Consider the following 12123-nt stretch of genomic DNA (forward strand, 5'->3'; position numbering starts at 1 on the left):
GTAATTTGTGGCCAATTCGGATTCGTTTAGTTAAAAAGCATGCAGGCAAAGCGCCCAAAATGCGAGGCACTTTGGGCTCTTTAGTCGGTTAAAAAATATAAGCAAAACTAATTATTGTTTAATGTAATGAGCACTACTTCAAGCGGGTTTTTCGGCTACTCGATATAGTTTGGGGGACTGGGTAGTTGGGTAGTTGGGTAGTTGGAGTGATTAAACGCTAATTTAACAACTAATACTGGTGATTAGGGGGGCTTGGATAGATAGAGTTGTGTTGGCTAAAATGTTGACATCGCTTGGTTCATTTTCTAGTTTACAGATAGTTTTTACTCTTTTTACTCTGTTTCAAAGACTTGGCAATTTTTCGAATTTTCTGATCAAAAGTTTTGCATTTTATGCCAACATTTTCCGTTCTGCCTCTTCTGTTTCTCGTGTGTGTTCTTCTTGATAAAAGGGTTCCAATTTGGTATACAAAATGAAAGAGAGAATATATATATGGGGGTGGTTGGAAGAGGGGGAGTTTATAATTTGGTAAATTGTGGTGGAGTGAGTGGTGAAATTTAAATTGTTTCGCATTTCAGTTAACCCACTTGCTAATTTCGAAATTAGTTTTCCAAATGTAAAAGTCAAAAGGCATGATTCAAAAACGATGGGTAAAGTTGTTGTGCATAGATGAGAGTTTCATAAAATTCAATTCGGTTTTAATTTTAATTTTATTTAGTTTTGGGCACACAAAAAGTTGTACGGAAAACAGAAAATTAAATTTCTGGAAAATAATTGCGTGTGAAAAAATGCCGAATAAATTCTGAATTTCAGGGGGTGGTGTGGAGTGGCTGGTGGCTGGTTGATTTGAGTTGTGGGGCACGTGTGTGTAACCATAAGACATATATAGTTAGATAAATATATATAGATCGATTATAATGGACTTGGCATTAGCATTGCTCGCTTTCGGTTCGCATGGCATTCAGCAGTACAAGATTTGGCTCTAGATCTTCGGCACACTCTGTCATTTTGTAATTGTCGTGATTGATTGATTGAGAAAATGCAAAACGTTCAAATTGAAAAGGAAAACTTGCAAAGTTCATTGATTTTGATTTGAATTTCGGTTTATTTTAGGTTAGTTGTTTGTTAATCAAGCGATGCCAACTAATAATATCAAGTGTTTGTAACAGACACAACAGATACACAGATACGCTATAAAGAGATACACACAAATGCATCGAATGGGCGGGAAATAATACCTAGAAACTTAACATGCCTAAGGTAACTCCAAAACTCCGACTCCGACTTAAGACTTACGACTATATATAAGTATAACTAACTGAATTCAACATTATTCGAGTTAATCTTTCATGTGGCTTGGGATTTTAGTTATCTTTGAGATAATTGTGTGTAGACAAAATGAAATATCACCCGTAAAATTGTTTAATTACTAATTCAATTCAATTCAAGTACTCATCTCCGACAACAAGCTTTGTTTGCCTAATTACAAATGAATACTGCACTTACCTGCTAAGCAACTACTAAACAAATTTAAATGCATAACTAATCGAGGGGAGGAGGTGTTTCGAGAGGTCTGGGGATGGGCCAGGAAATCGGTGCATAAACTCTATTTACCAATCTAGTTTATTGGTTTCCCCTTCTTGTCGCCGTCCTTTGATATTTATTTTATTTTATTTTATTTATTTATTTACTTTTATCGCATATGCCATTTCGTTAATTGCATTTCAATTGCTTTGGCTCGCTTCAGTTTTAGTTAGTTCAATTTAGTTTTGAAGTTTGGAGTTATATGTTTAGTTTTTACGCATTTGATTTTTAAGTTTGCAGTTAGTTTGTTGATTTTTGTCGATTATTTGTTTAGTGGATGCGAGTGTTTGACCGTGTGTGGGTGTGTGCACACACAAGGATTACCGGTTAAATTTGATATTTGTTTTAGTTTTTTAGGTAGTTTTACTGTTGAATGTTACTCTTAAATGTTCGCTGTCTGCGGCCTCCGCTTATCTCTATTTAGTTTGCCTTTATTTTCGTATATTTTACTGGGCTTTCGAGGGCTCCCGTTTTTTATTTAACATTTATGCTGTATATGCTGCTGTATATATGCCGTATTTACGATGTATATTTTGATTTTGATTTTTGAGAATGTTTGCTTACTTTTTTGTATTGATTTTGATTTTGCTGCTGTGAAGCCCAGTGTAAACTGTAAACTGTAAACGTTCTTGAAGCTTAAACTTATTTATTTTGACTATGATTTCCTTTGGTTTGTTTTTATTCTGCTTTGAATTCTCGTTACAACAACCTGAAATTTGTTTGACCTTAAACAGTTTTTCTATATATTTAGTCGAGAGTTTGGCGGCTTGTCGCCTCGAAAAAGGAGGAGATGATTATACATATACGCGTATTTCCGTAGCTACCTAAGTGTACATATAATATGATTACCCATTTCTGAACATTGAGGTACGACTTACGATTATCATTCTCTTTTTGAATACACCACCGCCTTTTGATTTGTATTCCGTTTATTGTATTTTTTGTAGTTTTGCTGATTTAAGTGGAATGCGAATGCGAAACGGAAATGTGGTGGAAAACCCATGCGGAAAATGTTACATTTGATTTGCCCGTCGACTTGTATATGCATGTATATTTGTTTATATCTATAAAAAACCTATAAAAATCATACAAAAAACCATATGCATATATGCAAATTATTTGTCACAACATTATTGGTACACACCGATGCCCGTTAGCACAAACGTGCAAATTGGCAAAATTTTCTAACTAACTAATGTTTGCTTTTTATTTTGATTTTACTAGTTTTCTTTTTGCATTTTGCCTTGCCCTCTATGTAAATAATCCCCATATCAATAGGTATACTCTTGTTAGGTATATGTTATGTTAACCCCTGGAATGTTGGCTTTCGACCCAAAGCCCAGCTCAGTAGCAGATCCATTTCGCCAGATGGGTAATTAAAAATTTTTGATTTCATTTGCGGAAGTGACACAGTTTCCCTACCCCTTTTCCAGCTTTTCCGCTTTGCCTCTTCCCTCTGCTAATAGTTAGTTAGCGACTTTTCACGAACTTTTTACCTGTGTGTGTTTGTGTTTGGAGTGCATATACGTAGGTAGTTTTCTTTCTCATTTTTTTTCTATCTGCTCCTGACTGTCTTATTTTTCCCATCTATGTTTCAAGTTGAGTTTGCCATTTGTTTGTCTGCCTGTCTCTTAGTAGTTTACTTGAGTGCGAGTATGAATTTCAACTTTAGTTTTAGTTGCTGCTGCTGCTGCTCTTTTCTGTTGTTTGCCCTCGTAATTACGGCACTTGAGTATTGTGTGTGCAACGCGGCGTATACGTAATATTTCTACTTGCCACCCGAGGCGAGCGGAACTTCCGCCATTTTGTTTGTTAATGTGTGGGTGTGGGGTGTGGGGTGTATAAGTGTAAGTGTGTAAGTGTAAGCATGAGTGTGTAAATCACGGCGAAATGTTCGCGCTCAACTCGGCTGCAACTTAAATAATTAACTGGAAAACGGTGGCACACACCCATTATGCAACCTTTTCCATTTCCCTTTCCACCCGGGATTAGTAACCCCCCACCCGTCCTTTGATTAGTTTTCGGTATGAACTACATATGCTGCGCTAAAAGAGCTAACTACTTTCGCCCAGGTTCGGTGACTTACGGCTAACACTTACACAACGAATACGAGGATACGGATACGGTTACTGGGTATGCTAACATTTCATTTGCTATTTAATTTAAGAGTGCCTTTTTTTTAGTTATTAGATTTTAGTAAGTAGATTGTATATACTGTCTCTTTGATTTCAATCCCTTGTGTTGGAAGTTCGTGTTCGTTCGTTCGGTTATCTTTTTATTTAGTTTGCTTTGTGAGTTTACGTATATCTGAGCTGAGTTCGGTTAAAATTAGTTTATGTTGAGGCATTTCGGGTTGTTCGGCTGTTATCTTTGGTTTGCAAAATAGTGGAGGTCTTTAGTGGTAGAAGTTCTTATCCTTTTAGACATGGATCTCGAAGTAGTCGTGACAGTCGACACAACCGCCGGGGCCTCCGCCATCGCTTGAGCCCATCTCGGGCACAAATCCTATGCCCCCGGTGGCCGTCGGCTGGGCACTGACCACCACCATTCCACGGGGCGTCTTCTTCCGCGTGCGACTCTGCCGCACGCGGGACTTATGCTAGGAGGGTCTCTTCTGGTACAGACAGTCGATGCAAGTGGTGTACTCCGGTGCCGAGGAGCTGAGTTGGTAGCCTGCTCCACTCTGCGGTTCATGCTGGCAGCCTGTATAACCCACTCCCATTTCGGGGGCATAGCTCACATATTGCTGCTGCTGTTGATGATGCATCTGTGGTGGCTGATGCAGTGGCTGGGGAGGATGCCTGGGCAATGGATCATATATGGGCTGCGAGGAGAAGGTATTCTCGGCAGACTGCGAACGCAGTGGCCCCGAACTGTACACCACATAGTTGCGTTCGGGGGAAACGCCATAGGTTCTCTGGCCATAGGAGCTACTGGTGGTGGTGCTGTCCCGCGAAGTGGAACGCTCCAGGGATTTGCTCAGCCTGTTCCGGCTACTCGAGGCACCGCCATAGCGACCCGTGGGAGCGGCAGCCACATAGTGATCGCTGCACGTCTGGTTATCATACACCGGATAGTATTGATACGATTCCTGGGCCCTCGGGCGCGTGCCCGTCTCGAAGCTTCCGTGCGCGGACATGCTGCGCTTCCGACTGCCATGGGGCACATCCAAGTTGTGATCCGATTCGCCGTGGCTATCGAAGCTGCTGCGCGGCGAGTGACGCAGACACCTGTCCGGCGACAGGTGATCCATGCTGCCTCGGGGCGAAACCCGCGGTGAAAGTGTTTCCACGCTGCACACATGCGAAGGGCCGCCCTTCTTGAGGCAACTCCTGTCTGGGCTCTTTGACTTCGCAGGACTGGAAGGTGGCTTTAGGATTCCAGCAGCTGGACCACTGGTGTGCTTTAAGATCCCACCCCCTTCGGAGGAGCGACGAGGCGAGGGTGTCCTGCGGCCAGTCGAAAGGCGATCCTGGGAATTTTCCCTAGAGGAGCACACACTCAGTCGCTTGCCCTGGTCACTCAAACTGGTGCGCGGTGACTTGATCTTGATGATCCTCACCGGTGAGCTTCCCTGGGACTTGCAGCGATCCGGGGAGATGTATATCTGCCGCCTGCCTCCACTTTTCACCTTGGTCGAGGCAGGTCGCTCCGGCGACTTGGCCTTGAAGATCTTGTCCACCTTCTTGTCAATCACAACAATGTGCGAGGCCAGCGAACTGGTGGTGGTTACCTCCTCCTCCGTTTCATCGCCTGATCTCTCCGAGGGACCCGTGGTAGTGCCAGTGCTATCCGATTCGGTGGCTGGTCGGGATGGCGACTCAATGTCCACCACCACCACCGTCTGCGTCTGGGTATTCTCCACGATGGTCTGAGGTTCCGGCGACAAACTAGAGTCATTCTGCTGCTGATCCCCGGGATCCTCGGTGAGATCCTGTGGGTCAAAGGCCTTCTCACGCAGGCTCTCCATGTAGGCCACAATGTCACAGGTGCCGTCGGCCAGGTTCTCCTGTTCGAGGTCACTCAGATGCTTGTCCATGAACCGCGCCGTGGCGTCCGTTTCGGTCGGGAGGTTGCGTTCACGTCGCTGCTGTTTATGCCCCGAATCCCTGGCCTGGCCCGCCGGATACTGGTGGACGACGGCCACCTGCTGGGAGGCGGCCAGTCGCTCCGCCTCGCTCTCGAAGATCTCGATCACCTCGATATCCTGCTTGGGCGACTGTCGCGGCGACTGACGCGGCGACTGACGGGGCGAAGGATGCAGGGAGTGGGATTGGGATTGGGTTTGGAAGTGGACTTGGGACTGTGTCTGATTCTGATTCTGATTATCTCGGGGATCGGAGGCAAACAAGCTACCACTACTGCCTAGACTTAGGTTAAAGGAGGCCGCCACCTGGACGGCATGCGCCTCCGACTCCGACTCGAGCTCCGATTCATCCGGGCTGGGCTTACCTAGGTCCTTCATCAGCACCGGCTGGTAACTGGCCGGCGGATGCGACGACTGGATGAGGCGCGCCTGGCTGCCGGTGCTGCCCACCGAGAGCGTCGATGTGGTGCTTCGGATTTAACATTTCAGATGACGGGATGTCAGGATGTCAGGACGCCAGGCGGCGGGGCGAGCAGTATGAGAGAGGGATAAATTCACAGGGTCAAGCAATAGTCAAGCTTACTTCGAGGACCTCTATAAGAAACCTAGCTGGACATCTTCTGACTGACTGGATTTTTGGAAATATATTAAAGATCTCTTAGCCATAAATCAATTAAAAATCAAATAGTTCTGAAAATCATTCAACTAAGGAGGAGTGTACAAATTTCAAGCGAGCTAACAACTGGCAAATAAAATTCAATTATCATCAAAAAACCGATTAATCTTAAGATGACTTAAAATGTATTGCTTTACCACAAACGTAAAAATATTATAATTAGTGATAAGACTGATGTTAATTTAATTTTCCTTTAAATGTATTTTGTAACCTAACGATTTTTTATAAATTATACTTAGTATTAAGTATGTAACTTTAATGACTATAATAACATCATTTCATTTTTAAATTAACATTTTGTAACATTTTTGTTTAATATTTTGTTAGAATAACCAAGTTAACATTTTAAATGGATATTTGCATTAGCAGCAACTATTTTTTATTGGCTCAATCCAGTTAGTCAGCAGAATGCCAGTTAGCAGGGGTCAAGGACTACGATTAACCAGACTCACCTCAGCGTCAGGTGATTGGGTGTTCGACCCAGGGTGGCCTTGGGCCTGATTGTGCACTGCTGCGAGTCCTCCTCGCCCTCCGATTTCGTTCCGGGATCGATCCTCTCGATGTCCGAGCTGTGGTGGTGCAGATGCGGCTGCCTGATGGGTGGCGGCGGTGGCTCCCGAGGATGCGGATGGGGATGTGGGTGGGCATGGGCGTGTCCTTGCTGCATCTGCTGTTGCTGTTGTTGCTGCTGCTGCTGCTGTTGGGGATCTGGGGAGGAGCAGGGGGATTCTTTATGGCATGTGATGATGTGCGGATGCATTGATATGGGCATTGTTAGCAAATCCACTCTCTCAAAGATTGGGGATCATCTGAACAGTCGACTCCAACTCACCTGTTACATCGCCCACCGCCTTGCTGCGACCACGAAAGACAACCGTTGGCTGCATCTGCTGCCCGTGGGCGTGGCCGGAGGCGTAGTGCACCACGCCTCCCACACTGGGCGGCAGGTCGTCCGCCTCCTGGCTGCCCGACAAATTGTCATAGTCAATGTTGCCAGCCGAATGGCGCTGTGATCCCGACTTCTTCTTCGGTTTGCCCAGAGTGTGCGAGCCATGCACAATGGTGATCTGGGGAGAAATATTGAATTTAATTAAATTAGGGTATTGAAAATAGGTATTCTAATAAATAAATTAATGAATTCTAATAAATTCAGCAATTCTTTGCGATGGGGAGTACCAGAAATATTTTCTTTTAGATTTAAAACTATCAAAAGAAGATTTCTTATATACAGTTGTTGTAGAAAAAATATAAAACAAATAAAGTTTTGATTTAAGTAAGTAATTTATTAAAGTAAAATTTAGATAAACATATTTAACGACGTATTATAATCTTAATTTACAAAGTTAAATAAAATTAAAAGATAGTAACGAATTTTTGTGTAATTCTTTTCAACACATTAAAATTAATTAAATTATATCTTTATTTAAACCCATAAAAAAATTTTAGATAATATTTCTATTGGGTAGTTCATCCTACCTGCTGCTTGGGTCGTTCCAGCGTCTGGGAGTTGCCCGCATAGCCGTGCATGCTGCCCATTCCCTGCGAGGAGTGGCCGGAGACGGAGCCGGAGCTGCCGCCAAAGTTCTTCATCGGAATTGACATGTTCCGGACGCTCTCGCGGATGATCTGGCGAATGGTCTTCAGGAAGGCGTTGCGGAAGTCGGCGGTGCTGTTGGACAGCACGTAGACCTTCTCGGAGCGGCGTTGCAGCTGGGAGCGCAGGTGGATGAGCTCCCACAGGAAGTGCGAGTCCATGTCCTTGGCCGAACTGGCGCGCACTTGGACCTCGGTGACGGGTATGAGCACCTGGTATCGAATGATCTCCACCTCATTGGTGGCATTCTTGCTGGACACGCCCTGCGGAATAAAAGATGAAAATTGAGTTAATATTGTCTAGGGAAAATAACTTGATAAGATCCCCACTCACCATTAACTTCTTCTTCTGACGCAGCCGCTCCTTGCAGAGGAACACCACCGCCGACTTGAACACAAAGCACATGGCATGTAGCTCCAGTCCCTTCTTAATCTTGCCCAGAAAGTCCGATATGTTAAGCCACTCAACTCCACCATAGTAGAGGAGATCTCCTAAAAATATTATTTTAAAAATCGTTTATTACCGGGGTTAAAGAACAAGAAATAATATGAGATGTTCCAGAAATATCCAGAATTTTCGGGAGAGAAAAATGTTCTTATAAAAAAAAGATGATTTCCATGAAATTCCAAAATAATAATAATATATTTTCTTATAATCTTATACTTTCTTACCTGGACTCAGATCAATGGGTTGTTTGCAGGACTTTTGGTGCTGCCGGAACAGGTGATCGAAAATGGCTCCATACTCCTCATGGATGCGCTGCATCTCGTTGATGTGCTCGGCCACCTTTTCCATGCCCTTGAGTGCCTCTGTTGTTTCGTGTGTAAAAATAACCAATAAATACCAATCCACACGGATTAAATACACCATAAACATACCGCAAAGATGCACATGCTCATCGGCCCGGGTGTCTGTTAGGTTGCGCATCTGCTGCAGGAGCAGAGGATACTTGAGGATGCGCTGAATGGGCTTGATCAGATACGATTCCAGGGTGCTGCTGTGCTGCTGCTTGGGATTCCGGGCGGCCAGGAACTCCTGCAGGGCGTGATTGCCCTCGTCTGTGTTTCGCAGGATTCGCAGGGAAATTGGAAGATGGGAGAATTGAAATGCAAATTGAGACATTTGCCAAATGATTCGATTTCAATGGACGCTCGTTCGAGTCGGTGTAATTAATTGCAACGTTGGCCCATTAGAGTAAATAGGGGAGGGGGTTTTGCAGCGGGACTTTCAGTGGAAGGTACGCAGACAAGGATATGCAGTTACAGCGGCTATGACAGCGTCACAACGTCGACAAGAAAATGTCATTAACTTGTTCTTATTGTCAGCCGAGCAGCTTTTGATAAAGGCAAAGTCAAAGCCTGTCTGCAGCAGGCAAGGGAAGGCAGCTGCAGCCGGGTAGATGGAGCAGATTTACGTCTAATAGCGTCTGTCGTTGGCTGCTTGTCCTTCTGCCAGCCAGCTCCAATCCATCCTCGAACTCACCCCTCCTCATCCCACAATATCCCTCCAATCCCTCCAATCCGCAACAGGATTCTCCTGCTCTTGCACGTAACGAAGGCACTTAAGTGCACTTCTTGCTATAATTAATTATCCTTTCAACTTTTTGCATAAAATTTCATGCAACAACCAGCCACCCTCCATTCTCGAGTGGATGATGCTCCCTTGACTTACCAGATGCTACCCCTAGTTACCTTGACTACCCTCTACGCTGCTTTGGCTCATTGATTGTAAATATTGCGCATACATTTTTTACCTCCAACGCTTTTGATTAGCTGCAAATCCCATCCTATCATCCTACTATCCCATCATACAATCATTCTATCATTCTATCCACGGACGCATCAATCAATGTGGCAATGTGGATAAAGCTGATGGGGGTTGGCTGATGCTTTTTAGCAGCCAGCTGTTTGCTCGAGTGTTTTTAAGCTTAGACTAAGTCTAATTTAATTATGACATGTTGTCACGCGGCAGTTGCCTTTTATCCGGCTCACTGCAAGGCAAGCTTAGTGGAAGGGCAGGCACCCAAGTAAAACCCCCTCTAGAGAACCCAGAGCACAGAACACAGAAGTTCTGAAGCCCTGGCATAGTTTTGGGTCGCCATTTGTAAGCGTGTCATAATTCTACAAGTTTAATTAACAAAAGATACTTGACAGTTGCCGCTGCCGCTGCTGCTGCTGCTGCTGCCTTGGCATGAATATGAATATGCTGCCTGCTCTGCGAAACCCAAACCCAAACCAGAACCACCACCCCCATCCCCTCCCACATCACACCCTTTTTTTGGTTGGGAGTTTGCCTTCAGTTTGCGGTTTCCACTTTACTGGGGGTGTCGTCTCCTTCTCCGTCGGCATTTGCGGTTGTAATTATTCATTTAACTTGCAAATCATTTTAAAGTGGGCGCTACGCGGCCAAAGGGGCGTGGCACAATTGAAGCGAATAGTTTGCCAATTGTTCGCTCTGTGGGTTCGTATGGGTTCGGTTCGGGTTATTTGACTTTTACAAGTTTCTTGCTCAACTGAAACTCAAATAGACTTTGACGCTTGACGCTGATTGCAATAGTTGGATGGTATGCTATGTGTGCTCAAAAAAGGCTATATATACAGTGCGTTTCATGGGGGTAACGCACTTGCGAAATGTTAATTCAGTCAGGGAAAAGTTTTAGTTTTAACACTTTGCTGATAGGTGATTTTTTGGGTCTATTGTCTTACATTAATTAGTGCTACATTTGCATTTAAAGATTCAATTTATTCAACTCGGTTAATAAGGTTGAAATTGAAATTACTTTTATTTTCTTATCAACTGTTTCAATTTAGTTATGCAAATAAATTCTCTGGTGGGTAATATTGTTATTTATGGTTGAGAAAATATATATTTCTTCTGTTTTGGTTGGAATATGCAAATGCACATCTAATAAAAGTTGTAATTTAATTTTTTCAAGATTCCCCCTCATCTTGTGCCTAGTTTTGCATTTTGTACTTTGTTTCCCCCTGCCTCCCCTGCTGATGATGTATGTAAATGAATTTCTATACTTGGCGAATTTGATTTGTCAGGGGAATATACTCACTTGGATGCAGGACTTTCTGTGCCTTGCTGTGACTGGCACAGAAGGAGGAATACAGCTTGAAGTGGTTGACGTAGTACAAGAAGGCCGAGCCAATTGCAAAGAGCACATTCTGCGGATCGCCATGAAATGCAATTACTATTTGATTACATAGCTAAATATTTTCGGAAACTCACCCTAAACTGCCCGCAATGCTCGAACTTGTTGAACTCCGGCTCCAAGTCCAGGGACTCCTCCAGATTCTGCAGGAACTGTCGCTGGAATGTGACGATCTCGTGGATGTTGCCGAACAGAGCGTTGATCTCGGCATTGGAGAGGAATGTCTCGCGCTTCATGGGCTCCAGATAGTGTTCGAGCAGATTGTTCAAGTGCTGCAAGTTAATCGAGAGGCGGACGGTTCAATAGGGCCCGTAAGATAATACAAATTATGGGGGGACAGCGGCGAAAATGCATAAATTAAATTAAAAAATCAACGACCGACGACGGCCGCCCCCTTTTTTCGGCCACAACAATTCCCGGCGGAGTTGGCCAGCAGTTATGCTTGGTTGGAGGAAACTTTTTAGTTTCGCCAACTGGCACAAAACATGAAACAAAAAAGAGTGGAGAAATACTGTAGCATGGCCACAGGCGCGCGCTTTCATTTGGAACAATACTTCCGGGCAGCCGGGCCAAAGGGGGCGGCAGGAGGAGGAGGAGGAGGGGCAGCAGGTTGGGCAACCGCTCTCCACAGATAAGACCCGGAGCCTTCGTCGTTGCCGCAGCGGCGCTTTACATAATTTCTAAATTATAATAATTATTTGTATGCTTCCTGGGCCCAGACCAACGAAAACCAGACTTGAAGAGCTGGCTTAAAGCAAACACCGGGGCAAGGCGAATCGGTTTGGGACGGAAAACGGCAGGAGAATCCCAAACAGAAGCATAGCGACACAGTTAAAGGATTAAAATTTGCATTTTTAATTGCAGGAGGTCTTTTTGCCGCCCAACTCTAATGAACACAAGTCAGTGGTCGATGCTGGGATTTGCATTAAAGTTGGAACTGGGCACACTGTTCGAAAAAGGGTTTAAATTTGTTCGCTGTGCGAAGCGCTATTTATGAATACCATTTAAAAGCTGGGTAGGATTAA

The 12123-nt window shown here is 44.2% G+C and overlaps 1 protein-coding gene across 13 annotated transcripts in view; it reads right to left on the reverse strand.

Annotated features, from left to right (window-relative positions):
* Positions 1 to 12123, reverse strand: part of sif (still life) — an 88080-nt gene that overhangs the window by 3269 nt on the left and 72688 nt on the right. For 6 of the 13 annotated variants that reach the window (XM_044396021.2, XM_044396023.2, XM_044396022.2 and 3 more), the window contains 9 exons: positions 11176 to 11370; positions 11003 to 11111; positions 8820 to 8999; positions 8613 to 8750; positions 8275 to 8432; positions 7824 to 8204; positions 7180 to 7414; positions 6800 to 7076; positions 6037 to 6140 (listed from right to left, as the gene is read on the reverse strand). In XM_044396021.2, coding sequence (XP_044251956.1) covers positions 6037 to 6140; positions 6800 to 7076; positions 7180 to 7414; positions 7824 to 8204; positions 8275 to 8432; positions 8613 to 8750; positions 8820 to 8999; positions 11003 to 11111; positions 11176 to 11370 — 1777 coding nt within the window. Of the gene's footprint in view, positions 1 to 3270; positions 6141 to 6799; positions 7077 to 7179; positions 7415 to 7823; positions 8205 to 8274; positions 8433 to 8612; positions 8751 to 8819; positions 9000 to 11002; positions 11112 to 11175; positions 11371 to 12123 lie in introns of those variants that run through there. The other 7 variants (XM_070215439.1, XM_044396020.2, XM_070215435.1 and 4 more) reach the window with 2 other exon arrangements.

This window comes from Drosophila takahashii, chromosome 3L, assembly GCF_030179915.1.
Source record: "Drosophila takahashii strain IR98-3 E-12201 chromosome 3L, DtakHiC1v2, whole genome shotgun sequence".
Lineage (NCBI taxonomy): Eukaryota > Metazoa > Arthropoda > Insecta > Diptera > Drosophilidae > Drosophila > Drosophila takahashii.